The following is an 18,885-nucleotide window of genomic DNA, read 5'->3' on the forward strand; positions in this document are numbered from 1 at the left end:
GAATTTTGATCGCCCTGGGGTTGTAAGAAAGAAAATTGCCTGCCTGCAGCATAATCTTGGTGCAGCTGGGTGTGACAGTGTCCTGCCATTGCTGCAGTCAGGTATCTGGTGGAATGGTATAACAGTAGCCTCAATAAATCACCCTGTCCAGAGTAGTACTTCTGAGCAATATCGCCTCACATTTCCATGAACATAGAAATGCAAATAACCCCCAACCCGAGCCACAAAGAAAAAGATAGCTCTAGGTTAATATGGGATTAAGTCAGCTACAAAGAATGCTTTCATTCTGCTGACAGAGAGTTTAACTCCTGCATTTTGCTGAGTCCGGGAATCTATTCTCAGGAGTCCAGCCAGTGATTCTTGCCAGCTGACTTCACGTGGCAACTGTTTTCTATTGGTTGAACTTGTGCAGATGGGTGAGAGTGCTTTATAAAGGTGAACAACACAGCACCGCTTTGTTAATCTCACCCGGAGAGCTGGTGCTGTCAGTGGCAGAGTGGTGAATGCTCCCCTGAAATCGGAGATCAGGAGTTGGTAGGGAGGGGCACATTTGATGATTAACCCCCCCCCCCCCCAACACCTGGGCATTTAGTGTAACAGCACTGACTACAGGGAGACTCAAAGTCGCACATCACGGAAACAAGCCCTTTGGCCCATTGAGACTGCCCTAACGATAAAGCATCAATTTACACTCATCATCATCATCATATATATACAGCCGGAAACAGGCCTTTTCGGCCCTCCAAGTCCGTGCCGCCCAGTGATCCCCGTACATTAACACTATCCTACACCCACTAGGGACAATTTTTACATTTACATTTACCCAGCCAATTAACAATAGACAATAGACAATAGACAATAGGTGCAGGAGTAGGCCATTCAGCCCTTCGAGCCAGCACCGCCATTCAATGCGATCATGGCTGATCACTCTCAATCAGTACCCCGTTCCTGCCTTCTCCCCATACCCCCTCACTCCGCTATCCTTAAGAGCTCTATCCAGCTCTCTCTTGAAAGCATCCAACGAACTGGCCTCCACTGCCTTCTGAGGCAGAGAACCTACATACCTGTACGTCTTTGGACACATTTGACTCTTTTTATTCTCCCCACATTTTAGCATTGCAAATACTTTTCTCTGATATTTCAGGAAGGCAGAAGAACGTGGCATAAATATCCATTTTCTGATTTAGAAAATGTCAGTTGACTTTAATGCATCTGAATTTCAAAGGAAGATTTGTCACCCGTATGTTACTAATGCTCCTCTTTACCGTGACAACAGAGGATGAATTTCCTATCTTAGTGGTTGTCATTTGAGGTGACATAGGTACTACCAAAGTCCCCTTCCACCTACAGTGCAATCTCTTTTGTGCTGCAAGCTGCAGGAGATAGGAGGTGATGAAATGGGAAGTGAATTTCTAGGACCTGGGTGAATGATTATATCAATAGACAATAGGTGCAGGAGGAGGCCATTCGGCCCTTCGAGACAGCACCACCATTCAATGTGATCATGGCTGATCATTCTCAATCAGTACCCCGTTCCTGCCTTCTCCCCATGCCCCCTGACTCCGCTATCCTTAAGAACTCTATCTAGCTCTCTCTTGAAAGCGTTCAGAGAACTGGCCTCCACTGCCATCTGAGGCAGAGAATTCCACAGATTTACAACTCTCTAACTGAAAAGGTTTTTCCTCATCTCTGTTCTAAATGGCCTACCCCTTATTCTTAAACATTATCTATACATGTTTAATGGTTAAAGATCACCCAAGCATTTGCACAAAAGGAGCAATATCTTGAAGTTCACAAGGACACTGAGGGTGAGGTCCTGTTCTCGTGGGCCCAACGTAAATATGTGGTATTTTATTACTCTCCTGCCATGGTTTGCTGTTGTTCTTAAAGTTCTGAAGGAACCATCACTACTTACTAGTGAAGCACCAGCCACGGTTTCCACAGAGGATCTTACTCCAATCCCGGAAACAATTTGTGCTCTACCTAACCCAATGTGAAGGCTGACACTAACACTCCATTCACCACCCACCACTGTGAAGGGTACCAAATGGGCTGAGATAAAAAGTTAATTGCATAATGAATATGCAACTTTCTGGTCAAACTTAACCTTCGAATCTTATTCTTTGGTGTTTGTAATGATGCAAATAAAAATTAACTTTCTTTGTCGCTCACCCCTATACATTGGAAGGTAATTTGGCCTGATGGCCTATTTCCTTCTTTACATTCACTCAGTAATAGACCACAGGGATTGTCTTCATTAATGTCCAATATGTAGGAAGAGTATAGATAATGTGTAATCATGTTTAACATGCTAAATCATTGATTAACCAGCTCAGCACAGGCATCATGTTGTAATTCCGCATTGCCGTTCAATGCATGCCCAATGTAAAACAATCATCTCAGGTAAACTTGTGCCTCTGTATGCACAGTCTTCTCAGATCAGATCTGGTAATGACTTTCAGTCCAAGGACTACCTGCTGTACACAAGGTTTAGCTCATTTACAAATGTTTACGGACACTGTACTACCTAGACCAACAAAAAAATAAAAAATAAAAATATATTTCTATGCTTGACATTCTTGGTCCAACCTTGTGCATTTTGTACTTGTGCGAAACAGAAGGAGATGTTGAAAGATAGCTGCCTTATCGCGCCAGAGACCTTGGTTCGTTCTTGACTACGGAGTTTGTATGTTCTCCCTGTGACCATGTGGGTTCTCTTGGAGGCTCCGGTTTCTTCCCAAAGACGTACAGGTTTGTAGGTCAATTGGCTTCTGTAAATTGGAAAGTGTGTATGAGGTGATCGTTGGTCGGCTTGGGTGGACCGAAGGGCCTGTTTCCACGCTGTATCTCTAAAGTCTAAAGTAAATTGCAACATGCTCAATGACTCCTGGAAATCCATGGTATAGACCACTCAAAGTGGAACAGGCTCTTTACAGATGGTGTTGAGAGCTTCAAGTCAAGACATCAGAGGCAAACAGAAGCCCCACTTATAAAGCGGAAACGGGCATCGCCTCACAAGTTACCTGCCTGTCCCATCAGCTACCTCCTGTCCTATTTGTGAAAAGGGGTTATGGTTCCTATATTAGCCTCATCGTCCACCTGCGAACCTAAAATGCTGGAGTGGAAGCAAGTCATGCTGGATCCTGAGTGACTCCAAAGTAGAATTTGAGGTGTTAAACATGCAAAGTCATAGAATGGGTGAAAAGCCTTCAAGAAATAAAGCCAAACTCAGCCAAGAAAAAACATTGGAAATTCTAAACAAGCAGAACGAGTGTGGGAAGTTGGACCGAAGGGCCTGTTTCCTCGCTGTATCACGCTATGACTCTAGAAGAACACCATGAAGACCAAGAAGGAGACCTAACAAGCTAGAACACCAGTTTTCTTGATTAGCAAGGATGTCATGGGTTATGGGTAGAAAACAGGAGAATACGGTTGAGGGAAAGATAAATCAGCCACGATTGAATGGCAGACAAGACTTGATGGATCGAATGGCCTAATTTGCTCCTACAACTTATGAACACAGGATCTCCTGAAGGATACAGTTCTAAAGAAAGTAAATGGGATTATTGTTAGGAAGGCAAAACCGTCAGCATGGATGTGGTGGAGTGAAGGGGCTGTTTTGGTGCTGTACAACTCTATGACCCTAATAGGAAGTCTGGGTTTATGTTCCTGGATAATCAAGGTATCAGTATTCAGCCTTCCTTACAGATATCTCCACCTCTCCCCACCTCCACCTCTCCCCACCTCAGGCCTATAGTTTCCGCATCTCATTGATTTAACGTTCTTTGAACAATTTTGAAACATTTAAGGTCAACTAGACCAAGTGGACCCGTTGGGCCCAAACCTCTCCTGCATTGGTGCAGCACCCTCTCCTGCCCCACTCCCCCATCCCTCCCTCCCCTCCCCCTCCCTCTTCCCCTTCCCCCTCTCCATCCCCCTCAACCCCCCTTATCCACCTTCTTCCTCCTCCCCCCTCCCTCCCTCCCTCCCTCCCTCCCTCCCTCCCTCCCTCCCTCCCTCCCTCCCTCCCTCCCTCCCTCCCTCCCTCCCTCCCTCCCTCCCTCCCTCCCTCCCTAGGAGATAGATTTAAACTTTAAAATGTGAATAACTTTAAAAATATAACACCGATTTCAATAAAACTACTTGCTTTACCATTAAAGCGATGACGGTGAGTAAGGTGGACCTAAAATTGTCAAGCTATCGTGTACCGCTTTGGCTGTAGTTCGATCACAAATAAACAAACAAACGAGAGTTTTAGTATATAGATGACAAATCCATAAAGACACTGTAATCTTATATTATTCAAATATTAATCAGAATCATTCACATCTGTGAATGGTAAACTTGTTCAAGGAGGTCTTTTCATTTTCTTGAGTACAGACTAAAGTAGCTTTGAGCTTTCTGAACTACACCTGGTTTTATTTTCATTTCAAAGGGTTGAGACAAGAATGCAGGCACGTCACGTTTTACTTGGTGGTTACGTGCTTGAAAAGCAGCGCAGAATTCAAAAATGTGTAAATTAAACACATGTGCGACTTCTAAAAAGAAGATTTAGACAATGGAATTAAATGTAACATCTCCAAGTTTGTGGATGACACAAAGCTGGACGGCAGTGTGAGCTGCGAGGCGGATGCTATGAGGCTGCAGGGTGACTTGGATAGGTTGGGTGAGTGGGCAGATGATTGGCAGATGCAGTATAATGTGGATAAATGTGAGGTTATCCACTTTGGCGGCAAGAACAAGGCAGATTATTATCTGAATGGTGTCAGATTAGGAATAGGGGAGGTGCAACGAGACCTAGGTGTTCTTGTGCATCAGTCACTGAAGGTAAGCAAGCAGTTACAGCAGGCAGTAAAGAAAGAAAATGGCATGTTGGTTGGCCTTCATAGCGAGAGGATTTGAGTATAGGAGCAAGGAGGTCCTACTGCAGTTGAACAAGGCCCTGGTGAGACCACTGGGAGTATTGTGTGCAGTTTTGGTCTCCTAATTTGAGGAAGGACATTCTTGCTATTGAGGGAGTGCAGTGTAGGTTCATGAGGTTAATTCCCAGGATGAAGGGACTGACATATGATGAAAGAATGGATCGACTGGGTTTATATCCACTGGTGATCCTATATTCAGAGGTGATCTTATAGAAACATATAAAATTCTTAAAGGATTGGACAGGCTAGATGCAGGGAAAATGTTCCCCATGTTGGGGGAATCCAGAACCAGAGTTCAAAGTTTAAGAATAAGGGGTAGGCCATTTTAGACTGAGATCTTAAGCCAGGGAGTTATGAATCTGTGGAATTCTCTGCCACGTAAGGTAGTGGAGACCAATTCACTGGATGCATTCAAGAGAGAGTTAGATATAGCTCTTAGTGCTAACAGAATCAAGGGATATGGGGAGAAAGCAGGAACAGAGTACTGATTCTAGATGATCAGCCATGATAATTTTGAATGGCGGTGCTGGTACGAAGGGCTGAATCTAACTCTAAGAGCTATATCTAACTCTCTCTTGAATACATCCCAATTCCTGCACCTATTTCCCATGTTTCGATGTTTCTAAAAGCGAGTAAACCAAGCTTTGATTTTAAAGGAACAAGCACGTAATTTCATAAATCAAGCATGCGTAAAATGCAAGGTGCCTGAACTTTTCTATCATCAGAGTAGAATCATAGAATTATACAGCACGCAAACAGGGTCTACAGCCCAACTCGTCAATGCGGACCATGAGCCTACTTATGTTGGTCAAATTTACCTGAATTTGCCTCATGTCAATCTAAAACTTTCCTATCAAACTGTCCAAATGTCTTTTAAACATTGTTATTGTACCCACCTCTACAATTTTGTCTGGCACATTATTCGAGACGCTACCACCCTCTCTGTGAAAATGTTGCCCCTCAGGTCACCTTTCAATTTTTCCCCTCTCAGCCTTAAATCTCTATCCTCTAATTTTGGACTCCCAAACCTTAAAAGGTTTAGGAGTCTAAAATTAGAGGATAGAGATTTAGGATGACTACTCACTTTACCTACATCTGTAGTGATTTTGTGAATAGTTGACTATTCACTTTATCTACATCTCTCATGATTTTATGAACCTTTCCTATCCATGTAACTGTCCAACTGGTTTACAGTTGTTCTAATTGTACCCTCCTCAATCACTTCCTTTGGCAGGCCATTCCATTTACCCATCATTAACTGTGTGGAAACGTTGTCCCTCAGGTCCCCTTTAAATCTTTTCCCTCCAACCAGAAACTTACGCTGGGGAAAAAAAAAGATTGTGGTCATTCTCCCTATCTCTGCCCCTCACACTTTTATAAACCTATATGAGGTCATATCTCAACCTCTTTCGCTCCAGGAAAAACAGTCTTGGCCTACCCAGTGTCTCCTCATAATTCAAGCCTGCCAGTTTCAACAACATTCATGTGAATCTTTTCTGCACCCTCTCTAGCTTCGTCACATAGAGTGATAGAGCTAAACAGTACTGTACCGGCCAAGATGTCTACTTGAGCTAGTCCTATTTGCCTGTATTTGGTCCAAAACCCTTTTAGGCATTCCTGTCTACCTACCTGTCCATATGTCTTTTAAAGGTTGCAATTGTACCAACTCTACTTCTTCTTACCACTGTTGAAAGATTAGGGAATTGAGGGTTGTGGGGAACTGGCACAGAAGGGGACACAAGGCTTGGGTCAGATCAGCCATGATGATAGTGAATGGTGAGGCAAATTTGAGGGGTCGAATGGCCTACTATTGCTGTAGAAACAAGGATTTACAGATGCTGGTTTACAGCAAAAAGAAACAGTGCTGGAGTAACTCAGCGGGTCAAGCAGCATCTCTGAAGAACATGGATTATGAAGTTTGTGGTCGAGATCCTTCTTTAGACTGATTGGGGAGGAGGTGGGGGAGGGGAGAGAAAGCTAGAAGTAAGGAGGGGCAGGACAAAGCCTGGCAGATAATAGGCGAGCACAAATGAGAGAAGGGGGGTTGAAAGGCAGAAGGTTGGACAAAGGCTAGAGATGAAAACAAAGGTGTGGGACAAAAGGTTTGAAAAGTTGCGAATTGTGAAACCAGGGGAAGGATTGTAGTTGGAGAGGGAAGGAACTGGGAGTGATGCTCGGCGGGGCACAGAGGGGGGCGGGAGAAGAAAGGGGATTAGGAAGGTGGTTGTTAGAGGTGACCTAACATTGGAGAATTCAATGTTCATATTCAATGCCTGAAGAAGGGTCTCTCGGCCTGAAACATCACCCATCCTTTTTCTGCAGAGATGCTGCCTGACTCGCTGAGTTACTCCAGCACTTTGTGTCTATCAATCCTCATACCGTTGAATTGTAAGCTACCCAAAGGGAATATGAGGTGTATAAGAAAATAACTGCAGATGCTGGTACAAATCGATTTATTCACAAAATGCTGGAGTAACTCAGCAGGTCAGGCAGCATCTCGGGAGAGAAGGAATGGGTGACGTTTCGGGTCGAGACCCTTCTTCAGACATGGAGGTGCTGTTCCTCCAGTTGGTATTTGGCCTGTTTCCTTGAGTCCTCCTGTTGTTATTCTTCATTGCTGAAGGTGGCTATGTCGATGGTGGCGTTGCCCTTCCGTTCCTGCAGATGGCGCTTGAGCTCCCCGTCGGCAGAGGTGCTTTACACACCTCCCGCCTGCTGGCGGCAATGTCGCGGTCCCTCCTCTACGCCCAGTGCTGTAGCTGTCCGCGCCCCTAGGTCGCAGTGTGCTCCTCCGGGCGGCGTTGTCGCTGCCGTTGTCGCTGCCGCTGGGAGGCGGCCCTCTGCTCCCGGAAGTGGTTGCTGGGCGGCTCAGAGCCCTGGTAACGGAGTCATGGCGTCGGAGCAGGTGTTGCCGCCTCTGCCTCAGCAGTTCAAGCTATTGCAGCACCATATGCGCACCGCCCAGGAGCATGAGAAGCGCGATCCGGTGGTGGCCTACTTCTGTAAGTGCGAGCCTGGATGGATGGGGGCGCTGGGGGCGCCTCCCTCCTGCTCCCGTAGCTTTTCTCCCCGCAACGCCGGGGCCTAACAGTATCAGTCTCCCCTCATCTCCCCCAATCTGTGTGTGGACGGGGGTTGTCATGTCTGGGGAAGTGTGGCTCCGCACACACGCGTGTTGGATGGAGAGATGAGGGGGTGGTGTACAGAGTGCGGCTGAATGGACTGGACTTGGGCAGGGATGGTATGGCAGGGGAGGGGTGTTGCAGGTGAGGGGGTGTGGCAGGGCAGGGTGGATGGTCTGAAGTGGTTGCTTAGAAAAGAGTGATCACAATATGCGAAGATTTTATATAAAATGACTTAATTCAATCTGAAACCAGTCGTTAAATATAAGCCATGAAGGTTAAGCTGAGTGAGTTGGTAAATGGATAGTAAATGTAGGCAAATAGGATTAGCATACATTGGCATTTGGTCGCATGGACGAGTTGGACTGAAGTGTCCCAATTCTGTGTTGTATGACTGTAGATTGGGAAATCATATTAAAAGGACTGACACTATTCAAATAATATTTAACTTTTAAAGAATTCAATACATAGTTTAATATCCACTGTTTTCATGTGAAAAGAAAATCTTACCCCTAAAATGATCTTGGCCATCATGAAGTCAATGGGAGTGTTAGATTAAAGGATTAATCAAATAATGTTGTTAAAGGAATTGTTAAGAATTGGGGGAAAAAATGTTTAAGCAAAGGAGGTGCAAGGCATTTATAAGGCAAAGCATTGTAGAATATGGGAGTACAGTAATCTGATGAGAATTAGAACAGAATATGAAATATACAAAGGAAAAGATTGGCTGAATTTAATATGGTTCTTGACAACAGTCATGAAAAAAATGTGATGCTGAGAAGTTTGGTGCATAAAACAGAAAAACAGTTTTTTGTTTTTAATAATGAATGATGCTAATTTCGCTACATTTTTAGTTTAGAGATATAGTGCGGAAACAGCCTCTTTGGCCCACCTATTCTGTGCTGTCCAACAATCACCCGTACACTAGTTCTATATTCTTCCAGTATTGCATCCTACATACTAGGGGCAATTTTGCAGACGCCAATTAACCAACAAACCTGGATGTTTTTGGAATATGTGAGAAAACCTGAGCACTCAGAGAAAACCCACGTAGTCACAGAGAGAACGTATAAACTGCAGAGACAACACCCAGCGTTAGGATTGACCCTGGGTCTCTGGCACTGTAATGCAGCAACTCTACGCTGTGCTACTGTTCTGCTCAAATGTTCAAACGGTCCTGGGTGTTGTACACAGTTCATTAAAAACTAACAAATGGGTGTAGTAAGCAAACAGGAATGCAAATGGTAAGTCGTTCTTTCATTCTGGGGAATTTGAGTCCATTAATAGAAATGATAAAGGACCTCAATGAGATCACACTTGCTGTATTCAATTTAGGTCTCCCACAAGAAGGAATAAAGGGTCCCAATCTGAAATGTTTTTTGCTCCAGATTCCATAATCTGCATTCAATGCACTAAAGAATGTACTTGATTGGAGGGAGTGAAGTGAAAGGTCGCTAGACTGGTTTCTGGGATTGTAAGTTTGTTGCATGACAAGAAATTCAGTAGATTGGGCCTATTTTCATCAGAATTTAGAACAATAAAAGGACATCTCAATGAAATTAATTTTTTTGCGTGTCTTAGCAAGTCAGATGCAGGGAGAGAATGGGAAAAAACTGCAAATGCCAGAAATCACTGAGTTGGTCTGGGAGTGCCTTGTGAATGAGAAACAGTTAGTGATTAGGTTGAAGGTTAGATAACAGGTTGTGCTGTAAAGATTGTCCACGCTGTTGTTGAATGCCAGAGTGGACTTGAGAAACTAAATGATCAACTCCAATTTCTTAAGTCAGTGTATCAATGTTACTTTATCGACTGGTTTCTTTATTGACTGGTTTGCTTTTTAAAAAAATTCACTAACTGCTGAGGCTCACGTTGAAATTAGTTCAGCAGGCTAATCTACGGTAAATGGGTATTTGTCACAGGCAGTGATTTTAAGATCTAGATTTTAAGAAATACCTAATAACTCACTTCCCTCGTGTTCTGTCGGTGCAATATCACTGCAAACTAATAACTTATTAAAAATGTCAAGTGGAAATGAATGGTCAGAGAAAATTTGGCAGTTACACAAGGAAATATTTGACTTAAGAAAAATGACACATTTTTGTCAGGTAGGTTTTAAGGAGGTTCATAATATGAAAAAAACGGAAGCAGAGATGTTTAGACAGGCATTAATGGTGAGTAAATTGTGTTGAGATGATTTTATTTGTATTTGCTCTTTTTATAGAAACAGAAAATAGGTGCAGGAGGAGGCCATTTGGCCCTTCGAGCCAGCACTGCCATTCATTGTGATCATGGCTGATCATCCACAATCAGTAACCCGTGCCTGCCTTCTCCCCTTATCCCTTGATTCCGCTAGGCCCTAGAGCTCTATCTAACTCTCTTTTAAATTCATCCAGTGAATTGGCCCCCACTGCCTTCTGTGGCAGAGAATTCCACAAATTCACAACTCTGGGTGATTTTTTTTTTTCTCGTCTCAGTTTTAAATGGCCTCCCCTTTATTCTTAGACTGTGGTCCCTGGTTCTGGACTCCCCCAACATTGGGAGCATTTTTCCTGCATCTACCTTGCCCAGTCCTTTTATAATTTTATATGTTTCTATAATATCCCTCTCATCCTTTTAAATTCCAGTGAATACAAGCCGTCTTTCCAATCTTTCCTCATATGACAGTCCCGCCATCCCGGGGATTAACCTCGTGAACCTACGCTGCACTGCCTCAATAGGAAGAATGTCCTTTCTCAAATTAGAAGACCAAAACTGCACACAATACTCCAGATGTGATCTCACCACGGCCCTGTACAACTGCAGAAGGGCCTCTTTACTCCTTTACTCAAATCCTCTCATTATGAAGGCCAACATGCCATCTTCTTCTTCTTGCGTTTGAGGCAGCGGAAGTTATGTAACGCCCTCCAGGCGCTGTAGCCAGTTCAATGTGCTGTTGTCGAGGGCCATGAGGTCTACCCCTCCACCAGGGGGGCGGAGGACAGTGCAATCGAAAATGATGTGCTGCGCTGTTTGCTGGTCTGCTCCACACACGCAGGCTGTTGATGAATGCAACCCCCAACGATGCATGTTGGCGTTGAACCGGCCGACCCCCGAGCGGAGCCAGTTCGGGGCGAGCCACTCTTTGCGGGGCATGTCCGAGCCGGGTGGGGCTGTGGTGTTCGGTGTGACTGAATTGAGGAGGTTGCGAAGTCTGTTCCCAGCTGGTTCTCCATGCTCCTAGTATGTTGAAACCGGAGCTACAGAGGGGCACTGCGTGACGGGAAAGGGGCGATGAGATGACAGGCGTTGAGGTCCCAGTTGCTATGAATCCTGGGCGAGGTGGTGCAAAGGATGTTTGGTGTCCGATGGGGCCTTGCACACCAGCCTATGAGTGAAGAACTCTCTGTGAAGTTTCGCGGGTGCGATACCTGCGAGCACCGGCAGGAGATTCGTCGGAGTAGGGCATTAGCCAGTAGGCCGTTATGCCATTAGCTTTTTTCACTGACTGCTGTACCTGAATGTTTACTTTGAGTGACTGGTGTACAAGGACACCCAGGTCTCATTGCACTTCCATTTTTCCTCATCAGACATCATTGAGATAATAATCTACCTCCTTGTTCTTGCCGCCAAAGTGGATAACCTCACATTTATCTACATTATACTGCATCTGCCATGCATCTACCCACTCACTCAACCTGTCCAAGTCACCCTGCAACCTCCTAGCATCCTCTTGGCAGTTCACACTGCCACCCAGCTTTGTGTCATCTGCAAACTTTCTATTGTTACTTTTAATTCCATCATCCAAGTCATTAATATAATGTAAATAGTTGCGGCCCCAGCACCGAGCTTTACAGCAGTCCACTCGCCACTGCCTGCCATTCTGACAGGTTCCATGAATGTTGATAAAACCTCAGAAGTATTTTTTATTTGTCTCACAAACTGTTCATTCTTTAAATGGATTAGGTGAATGAATCTGTTGGAAGTGTCTCATGGTTCCAGGTTTTGACCTGCCTGTGGCATAGATTCCTTGATTCATTTGGTACATAAAGTTTAAATGCTTTGAAATTTAGGTCAGGAATGTGTGACTTGGTGGACATATTTTGCTATTACTGACGAATCAACAGAAGGTAAATAAACAAATTACTGGAGAAACTTAGCTGGTCAGGTGGTCTTGGAAGGAAATTGATTCATCATGTTTCAGGTCAGTGCCCTTCAGACGATGGATTGCCATCAGTATGAAGAAGGCCAATTGTCATCTGCCCATTTCACTCCACAGATTCTGACTGACATGCTGAGTTCCACCAGCAGCTTGTTTTTTTTACTCAAGGTCTTTGATTGGATATTTGTTCAATTTAACTCCGTGTGTCTGAAATGTTGATGAAGCAGTTGCAGTACACTATTGGGTCATCATTTTGCTTTATGTCAGTGCTCTTATCTATAGTTTAACTTCAACTTGAATGCAGCATTTGGTTGGGCTTAACTGTGGATTTGTCTGTCCACAGATTTATTGCCATATTATAAAAAGGAAACATTGAACAGCCCAGGTCTTTCTTATTTAGGAAAGTGAAAGTTGAGAGGATCCCTGACATGATTTTAAATTGTAAAAATGTTCATAGTGCAGATGCATAGGTGATATTTCTACTTAGGGGGAGAACACAAGTAGGAGCAATGACGATAAGGTGGTCACTAATAAATCCAATAAGGAATTTGGGAGAAATGCCTCAAGCTAGAAAGTGACTGTGGAATTGGTTTGTTGAGATGAATGGCATACGTTCACCAAAGGAAAAGTGGGATAAACACCAGGAAGAAAAGAAAGTGATTTGCTGTTAGATGTAGAGTGGTGTGAAGAAACATGGAGAACAAACACTGAATTTTCTAGATATGCTTTTATTTTGAGAATAAATTGTGCTTAGGTTACAGCTAAACTCCAAATGTGCATGGTGCAGTTTTATTGATGTGAAATGGAACGGGCCTCACAGTGCTCGTGCACCCTAGATCTTTCCAGTCACATTTCATGACTTTCTAACCTCGTATTGCATTGTTTATATTTGTACTTGTGCAAAGTTCATGGATTTATAAAAGATGCTAATGTCTGGACTAGAATTATAAAATTGAGCTAAATAATATTATGAATTAGCTTGGTGGTTGGATTTTCGGACCAAGTATGACCAACACTAGTCATGTTACAAGACAGTAACTGGAAAATGATCATATGAAGCATATGTTAATGCAAATGGCAAAATTATCCAAACCCAAATCCATCTGAGGTTTGTTAGACTATCTAAAATCTGTTCACGTTGCGTTCAGAATATTATGTATTCGTATTTGTAGAGAAATTTATGCGACCTCAATGACCATCTCCCCCCATTCGCACCAAGGACAGACTCCCCCTTGTCCTCACCTTCCACCCCATCCCCCCCATTCGCAACACGGACAGACTCCCCCTTGTCCTCGCCTTCTACCTCGATCAGCCGTCGCATACAGCATAGAATCCTCCAACACTTTTGCCACCTCCAACAGGTTCCTACTACTGGCCACATCTCTTTTCCACCCCTTTCTGCTTTCCGCAGAGACCGTTCCCTCCGCAACTCCCTGGTCAACTCGTCTCTTCCCACACAAACCACCCTTTCCCTAGGTTGCAACCGCAGGAGATGCAACACTTGTCCCTTTACCTCCCTCCTCGACTCCATCCAAGAACCCCAACTGTCTTTTCAGGTGAGGCAGAGGTTCACTTGCACTTCCTCCAACCTCATCTACTGTATCCGTTGTTCCAGGTGTCAACTTCTGTACATTGGCGAGACCAAGCGCAAGCTCGGTGATAAGTTCGCTGAACATCTTCGCTCAGTCCGCCTTAACCTACCTAATCTCTCGGTTGCTCAGCACTTTAACTCCCCCTCCCATTCCCAATCTGACCTTTCTGTCCTGGGCCTCCTCCATTGTCAGAGTGAGGCCCAGCGCAAATTGGAGCACCTCATATTTTGCTTGGGTAGCTTACACCCCAGAAGTATGAACATTGACTTCTCTAACTTCAAATAGCCCTTGCTTTCCCTCTCTCCGTCCCCTCCCCCTTCCCAGTTCTCCCACCAGTCTTACTGTCTCCGACTACATTCTATCTCTGTCCCGCCCACTCCCCTGACATCAGTCTGAAGAAGGGTCTCAACCCGAAACGTGACCCATTCCTTCTCTCCAGAGATGCTGCCTGTCCCGCTGAGTTACTCCAACATTTTGTGTCTGACCATCTACATCTGCAGATTTAACATTTGGATCTGGTGTTATGAACTGAGATTTAAAATAGTCAAGAGTGTTCCCACCAAGCAGGATAAGCCCTCCAGTAGGCCCAGCTCGCCTACCATGGACGTTGACAGGACCCGCGCTGCAAGAGCTAGTAGGGACCTGCGAGCAACTGCTGATAGCGAGATGGGCCGTCGAGGAGTGAGGAAGGTCGTCGAGGATCGAGGAAGGCTGTCGGAGAACGAGAAGGGCCATCGAAAGCTCCCGGCGAGTAGTGGAGCAAGAAGCTTCCAGCGAGCGCCATGGAGTCATCCACGGTTGATTGGTGCTGGACAGGCCCGCGGTAGGCGCCAGAGGTCGAACGGGCCCGAACAAAGATGGACCCGGCATGGGGGGCAGCCGAGAGAAGAAAGCGAGACCATTGGGACTACATTGAATACGTTGTAACTATGTCAGCATCCCAATACTTTGTGTATGGTATGCAAAACAAGGAATTTCACTGCGACATGTCACATGTGATAATGAAGTTTCATTCATTCATTCAAGAGTGTTTTCTTGTGATATGTACCAAAACAGAACAATGTAATTCTTTCTTGCAGCAGCAGCATGACAGGATTGTAAACAGTACTCAATGGATAATACGATAAACCACCAAATGGTAGTTAATGCTGACCTTTCTGCTGATTTATATTAACCTTGTTAGTTGGTCCCCCATTCTCTATTCATGTGGTAGCCTGTATTCAGATGATACTACTTTTATTGAGGTTGAAAATCTGTGATTTGATGTAGAATTGTGGTGCCTCCAGTATATTGCAAGTGCCAATTTTAAGTGACTTACTCCACTTTGTGATTATGTAGAACCAATGGCAACATGGCATTTAGAGGAAAGGAAAATAACTTATTTATCTGAATGTAGATTAATACTAGAATTTGTAAGAAACTAGATCTTTAATTAAGACAGGCAAGAAATATGGAGGGGAGAGAACACAAGAACATCTTGTGTAGAATTATAATAAAGATAATACCTTTTCTCTTTATTAAAAGGTTTTTAATCATTCAAAAGTGTAAATCCTTTGTATGAAATCCCTTGAATTAACTTTGAATATTATTTGAATTTCAATGGCGTTGCCCATAATGGAGTCACAAAAGTTATCTTTGCTTTGCTTCAATAATTAGTGTTCTGGATTATTTTGCCATATTTGTATTACATTATAATTTGCTGATAGTACTGTCACTGACCGGCAGGAATGAGAATGGGAAGGAGGTCATGCTCCACTGTAATTTGCATTCTCTAATGCAGATATATTGTAAGCAAAGGCTCCAAATGAATCGAGACCAACACTTAGATCAGTGCTGAGTGAGAAGGGGATGATATTTCAGTCTGAAGGTCAACCAGCCTTTTGGCATGTGTTTAGAGAGAGTAAAGTGAAGACTTGCCTTGCTTTAGAAAGATGGTTCAGTATGTTGGGTCAAAGATCCTAGTGAGTGTTTTTCTCCTGAACCCTCAGTTCAATACAGCAAGTACGTTGAAAGTTTCTGGTTGAGAAGTTGAAATATTCTTGTTAGGAAAGTGTTAGGGATCGTGAAAGATCCAAAGAGCAACAACCTTTATTCAACATATGACTAATCATATTGCAGTCTTTAGAAAGGTGCCTTATTCCCCACGTGATATTTAAAGGGTGTTATAGAAATTCATTCATAATGGGTGTATGCTGATTGAGCAGTACCAAGAGGTGAGGTCACGACTTGCACAACTGAAATTGTTGCAGATTTGTGAGATAGGATTATTGGGGCTGGGAATAACAACATATTGAGTGTAGAAGATTAATTGCTGGAGTACACTGCACCATTGTTAAATAAGAATGCGTTTCCTCTCGCTTTTTCTTGAGCTCAATGATGTGCCTGTGATGCATTCACTCTTTAGTTGATCAACAGGCTAACTACAGGGGCAGTGAATCTACAGTAGTTCCAAACTGTAGTTGACTGTCGGATATATCTCAAATCTTTCTCTTTCACTGGTGAGCTCCACTTCTACTGTCCCATGCTTGCCATGGTAGAGATTTGGTACTGATTATAGTTTAGTTTAGTTTTAGTTTAGTTTATTGTCAAGTGTACCGAGGTACAGTGAAAAGTTTTTGTTGCATGCTAATCAGTCAGCGGAAAGACAGTATATGATTACAATTGAGCCAATCACAGTGTACAGATACATGATAATGTAATAACGTATAGTGCAAGATAAAACCAGTAAAGTCCAAACAAAGATAGTCCAAGGGTCTCCGATGAGGTAGAAAGTAGTTCAGTATGGCTTTGTAGTTGTGATAGGATGGTTCGGTTGTCTGAATACAGCTGGGAAGAAACTGTTCCTGAATCTGGAGGTGTGCGTTTTCACACTTCTACACTTTTGCTCGATGAGAGAGGGGGAGGGAGGGAGTGGCCAGGATGCAAGTTGGTTTGGGTGATGGTCTTGGCTGTGTTCACAATTCTCTGCAATTGGTTGTGAATCTTTGAATTGTGAATTATTGATTTCCGTTTCCAGCCAACAGTCGATCGTCTTTTCCTTTATTTTTACTTATTTAATTCCTATTTATTTTATTTTGTTTTGGTTAGTTAGTTAGTTTATTGCACCATGTTGTGGTGGGGGAAACCTTTTATCTCTCTCCTCATTGGGGAGATACTTTTTCATAGTGTCTCTGTCCCTGCACTGCAACAACTAGGAGCTGGTCTCTTTGATGTCCACACCAGGGATCAACTGCTGGAGCTCCAACCGCCCCGACCGGCTGTTTTCGCCAGGGTTTCATCAGAAATCCCCAAGGAACTGAGGAGCGAATACAGGGGATGCCTGTCGGGAAAAGGACGTATAACCCATACTTGCCTTCCATCACAATGGGGGAATGTGACATCGCTAACAAGATGGACGATCTAGCTGCACTAGTGAGGACCCATAGGGAGTACTGTGAGAGCAGTGTGCTGTGTTTCATGGAGACATGGCTCCACGAGGACATCCATGAGTTCAATGCGAGTGTGGATGATGTTCAGACTGTTCGGGCAGACAGGAACTGCAGAGAAAGTGGCAAGTGTAAAGGTGGGGGACTTGCTATTCTCGTTAACAACAAATGGTGCAAAACCCTGCTCACATCACATTTAAGGAGCGTGTGTGAAGTCCAGACATTGAACTGATGGCTGTGGGTCTCAATCCATACTATATGCCCAGGGAATTCCCACACGCTATTGTGGTGGCTGTTTACATTCCTCCGTCCGCCAACCCACTGCACGCGAGTGACGTCATCCACACAGTCGCCACAAGACTCCTGACACAGCACCCAAGTGCTTTCATCGCAATCTCGGGGGATTTCGACCAAGCAACTTTGGACGCTACCCTACCCACTTTCACTCAGCTTGTTGGCTATCCCACCAGAGATATGAAAACATTGGACCTGCTGTATGCCAATGTTAAAGAGCTCCATAGCCCTTTCGCCACTGGGAAGATCCGACCACAGGTATAAGCCAATGATCCAGAAGCTGCCAGTGAGCACAAGGTCAGTGAGGAGGTGGTCACAGGAGGCATGTGATGATCTGCAGGGCTGTTTTGAGGTCACAGAATGGGACGCACTGTAGTCCCCATGGAGAGGACATTGATGGACGCACAGACTGTGTTACCAGCTGAATAAAGTTCTATACGATAAAAAACTGCAGATGCTGGTTTAAATCGAAGGTAGACACAAAATGCTGGAATAACTCAGCGGGTCAGGCAGCATCTCGGGATAAAAGGAATGGGTGACATTTCGGGACTGATGTCAGGGGAGGGAGTGGGACAAAGATAGGATGTAGACAGAGACAAGAAGACTAGTGGGAGAACTGGGAAGGGGGAGGGGATAGAGAGGGGAAGCAAGGAGTACCTGAAATTAGAGAACTCGATGTTCATACCGCTGGGGTGTAAACTGCCCAAGTGAAATATGTTTCTCCAATTTGTGCTGGGCCTCACTCTGACAATGGAGGAGGCCCAGGACAGAAAGGTCAGATTGGGAATGCGAGGGGGAGTTGAAGTGTTGAGCCACCGGGAGATCAGGTTGGTTGAGACGGACTGAGCGGAGATGTTCAGCAAAACGATCACCGAGCCTGCGTTTGGTCTCGCTGATAGAGAAGTTGACATCTGGAACATCGGATACAATAGATGAGGTTGGAGGAGGTGCAGGTGAACCTCTGCCTCACCTGGGTCCTTGGATGGAGTCGAGGGGGGAGGTAAAGGGACAGGTGTTGCATCTCCTGCGGTTGCAGGGGAAGATACCTGGGGAGGGGGTGGTTTGGGTGGGAAGGGACAAGTGGACCAGGGAGTTTCGAAGGGAACGATCTCTGCAGAAAGCAGAAAGGGTGGAGATGGGAAGATGTGGCCAGTAGTGGGATCCCGTTGGAGGTGGCGGAAATGTTGGAGGATAATTTGTTGTATGCGACGGCTGATGGGGTGGAAGGTGAGGACAAGGGGGACTCTATCCTTGTTATGAATGGGGGGAGGGGGAGCAATAGCGGAGCTGCGGGATATTAAGGAGACCCTAGTGAGAGCCTCATCTATAACGGAAGAGAGGAACCCCGGTTTCCTAAAGAATGAGGACATCTCCGATGCCCTGGTGTGAAAC

The 18,885-nt window shown here is 44.6% G+C and overlaps 1 protein-coding gene across 1 annotated transcript in view; it reads left to right on the forward strand.

Moving 5' to 3' along the window:
- Positions 1-7,744: 7,744 nt before the first annotated feature.
- The window catches only part of vta1 (vesicle (multivesicular body) trafficking 1), a 167,930-nt gene continuing 156,789 nt past the window's right edge, over positions 7,745-18,885 (forward strand). Inside the window, exon 1 of the mRNA XM_078405455.1 lies at positions 7,745-7,924. Within this exon, the coding sequence (XP_078261581.1) occupies positions 7,813-7,924 (112 nt within the window). The 5' untranslated portion in view covers positions 7,745-7,812. The remainder of the gene's footprint in view (positions 7,925-18,885) is intronic.

This window comes from Rhinoraja longicauda, chromosome 9 (genome assembly GCF_053455715.1).
Source record: "Rhinoraja longicauda isolate Sanriku21f chromosome 9, sRhiLon1.1, whole genome shotgun sequence".
NCBI lineage: Eukaryota > Metazoa > Chordata > Chondrichthyes > Rajiformes > Arhynchobatidae > Rhinoraja > Rhinoraja longicauda.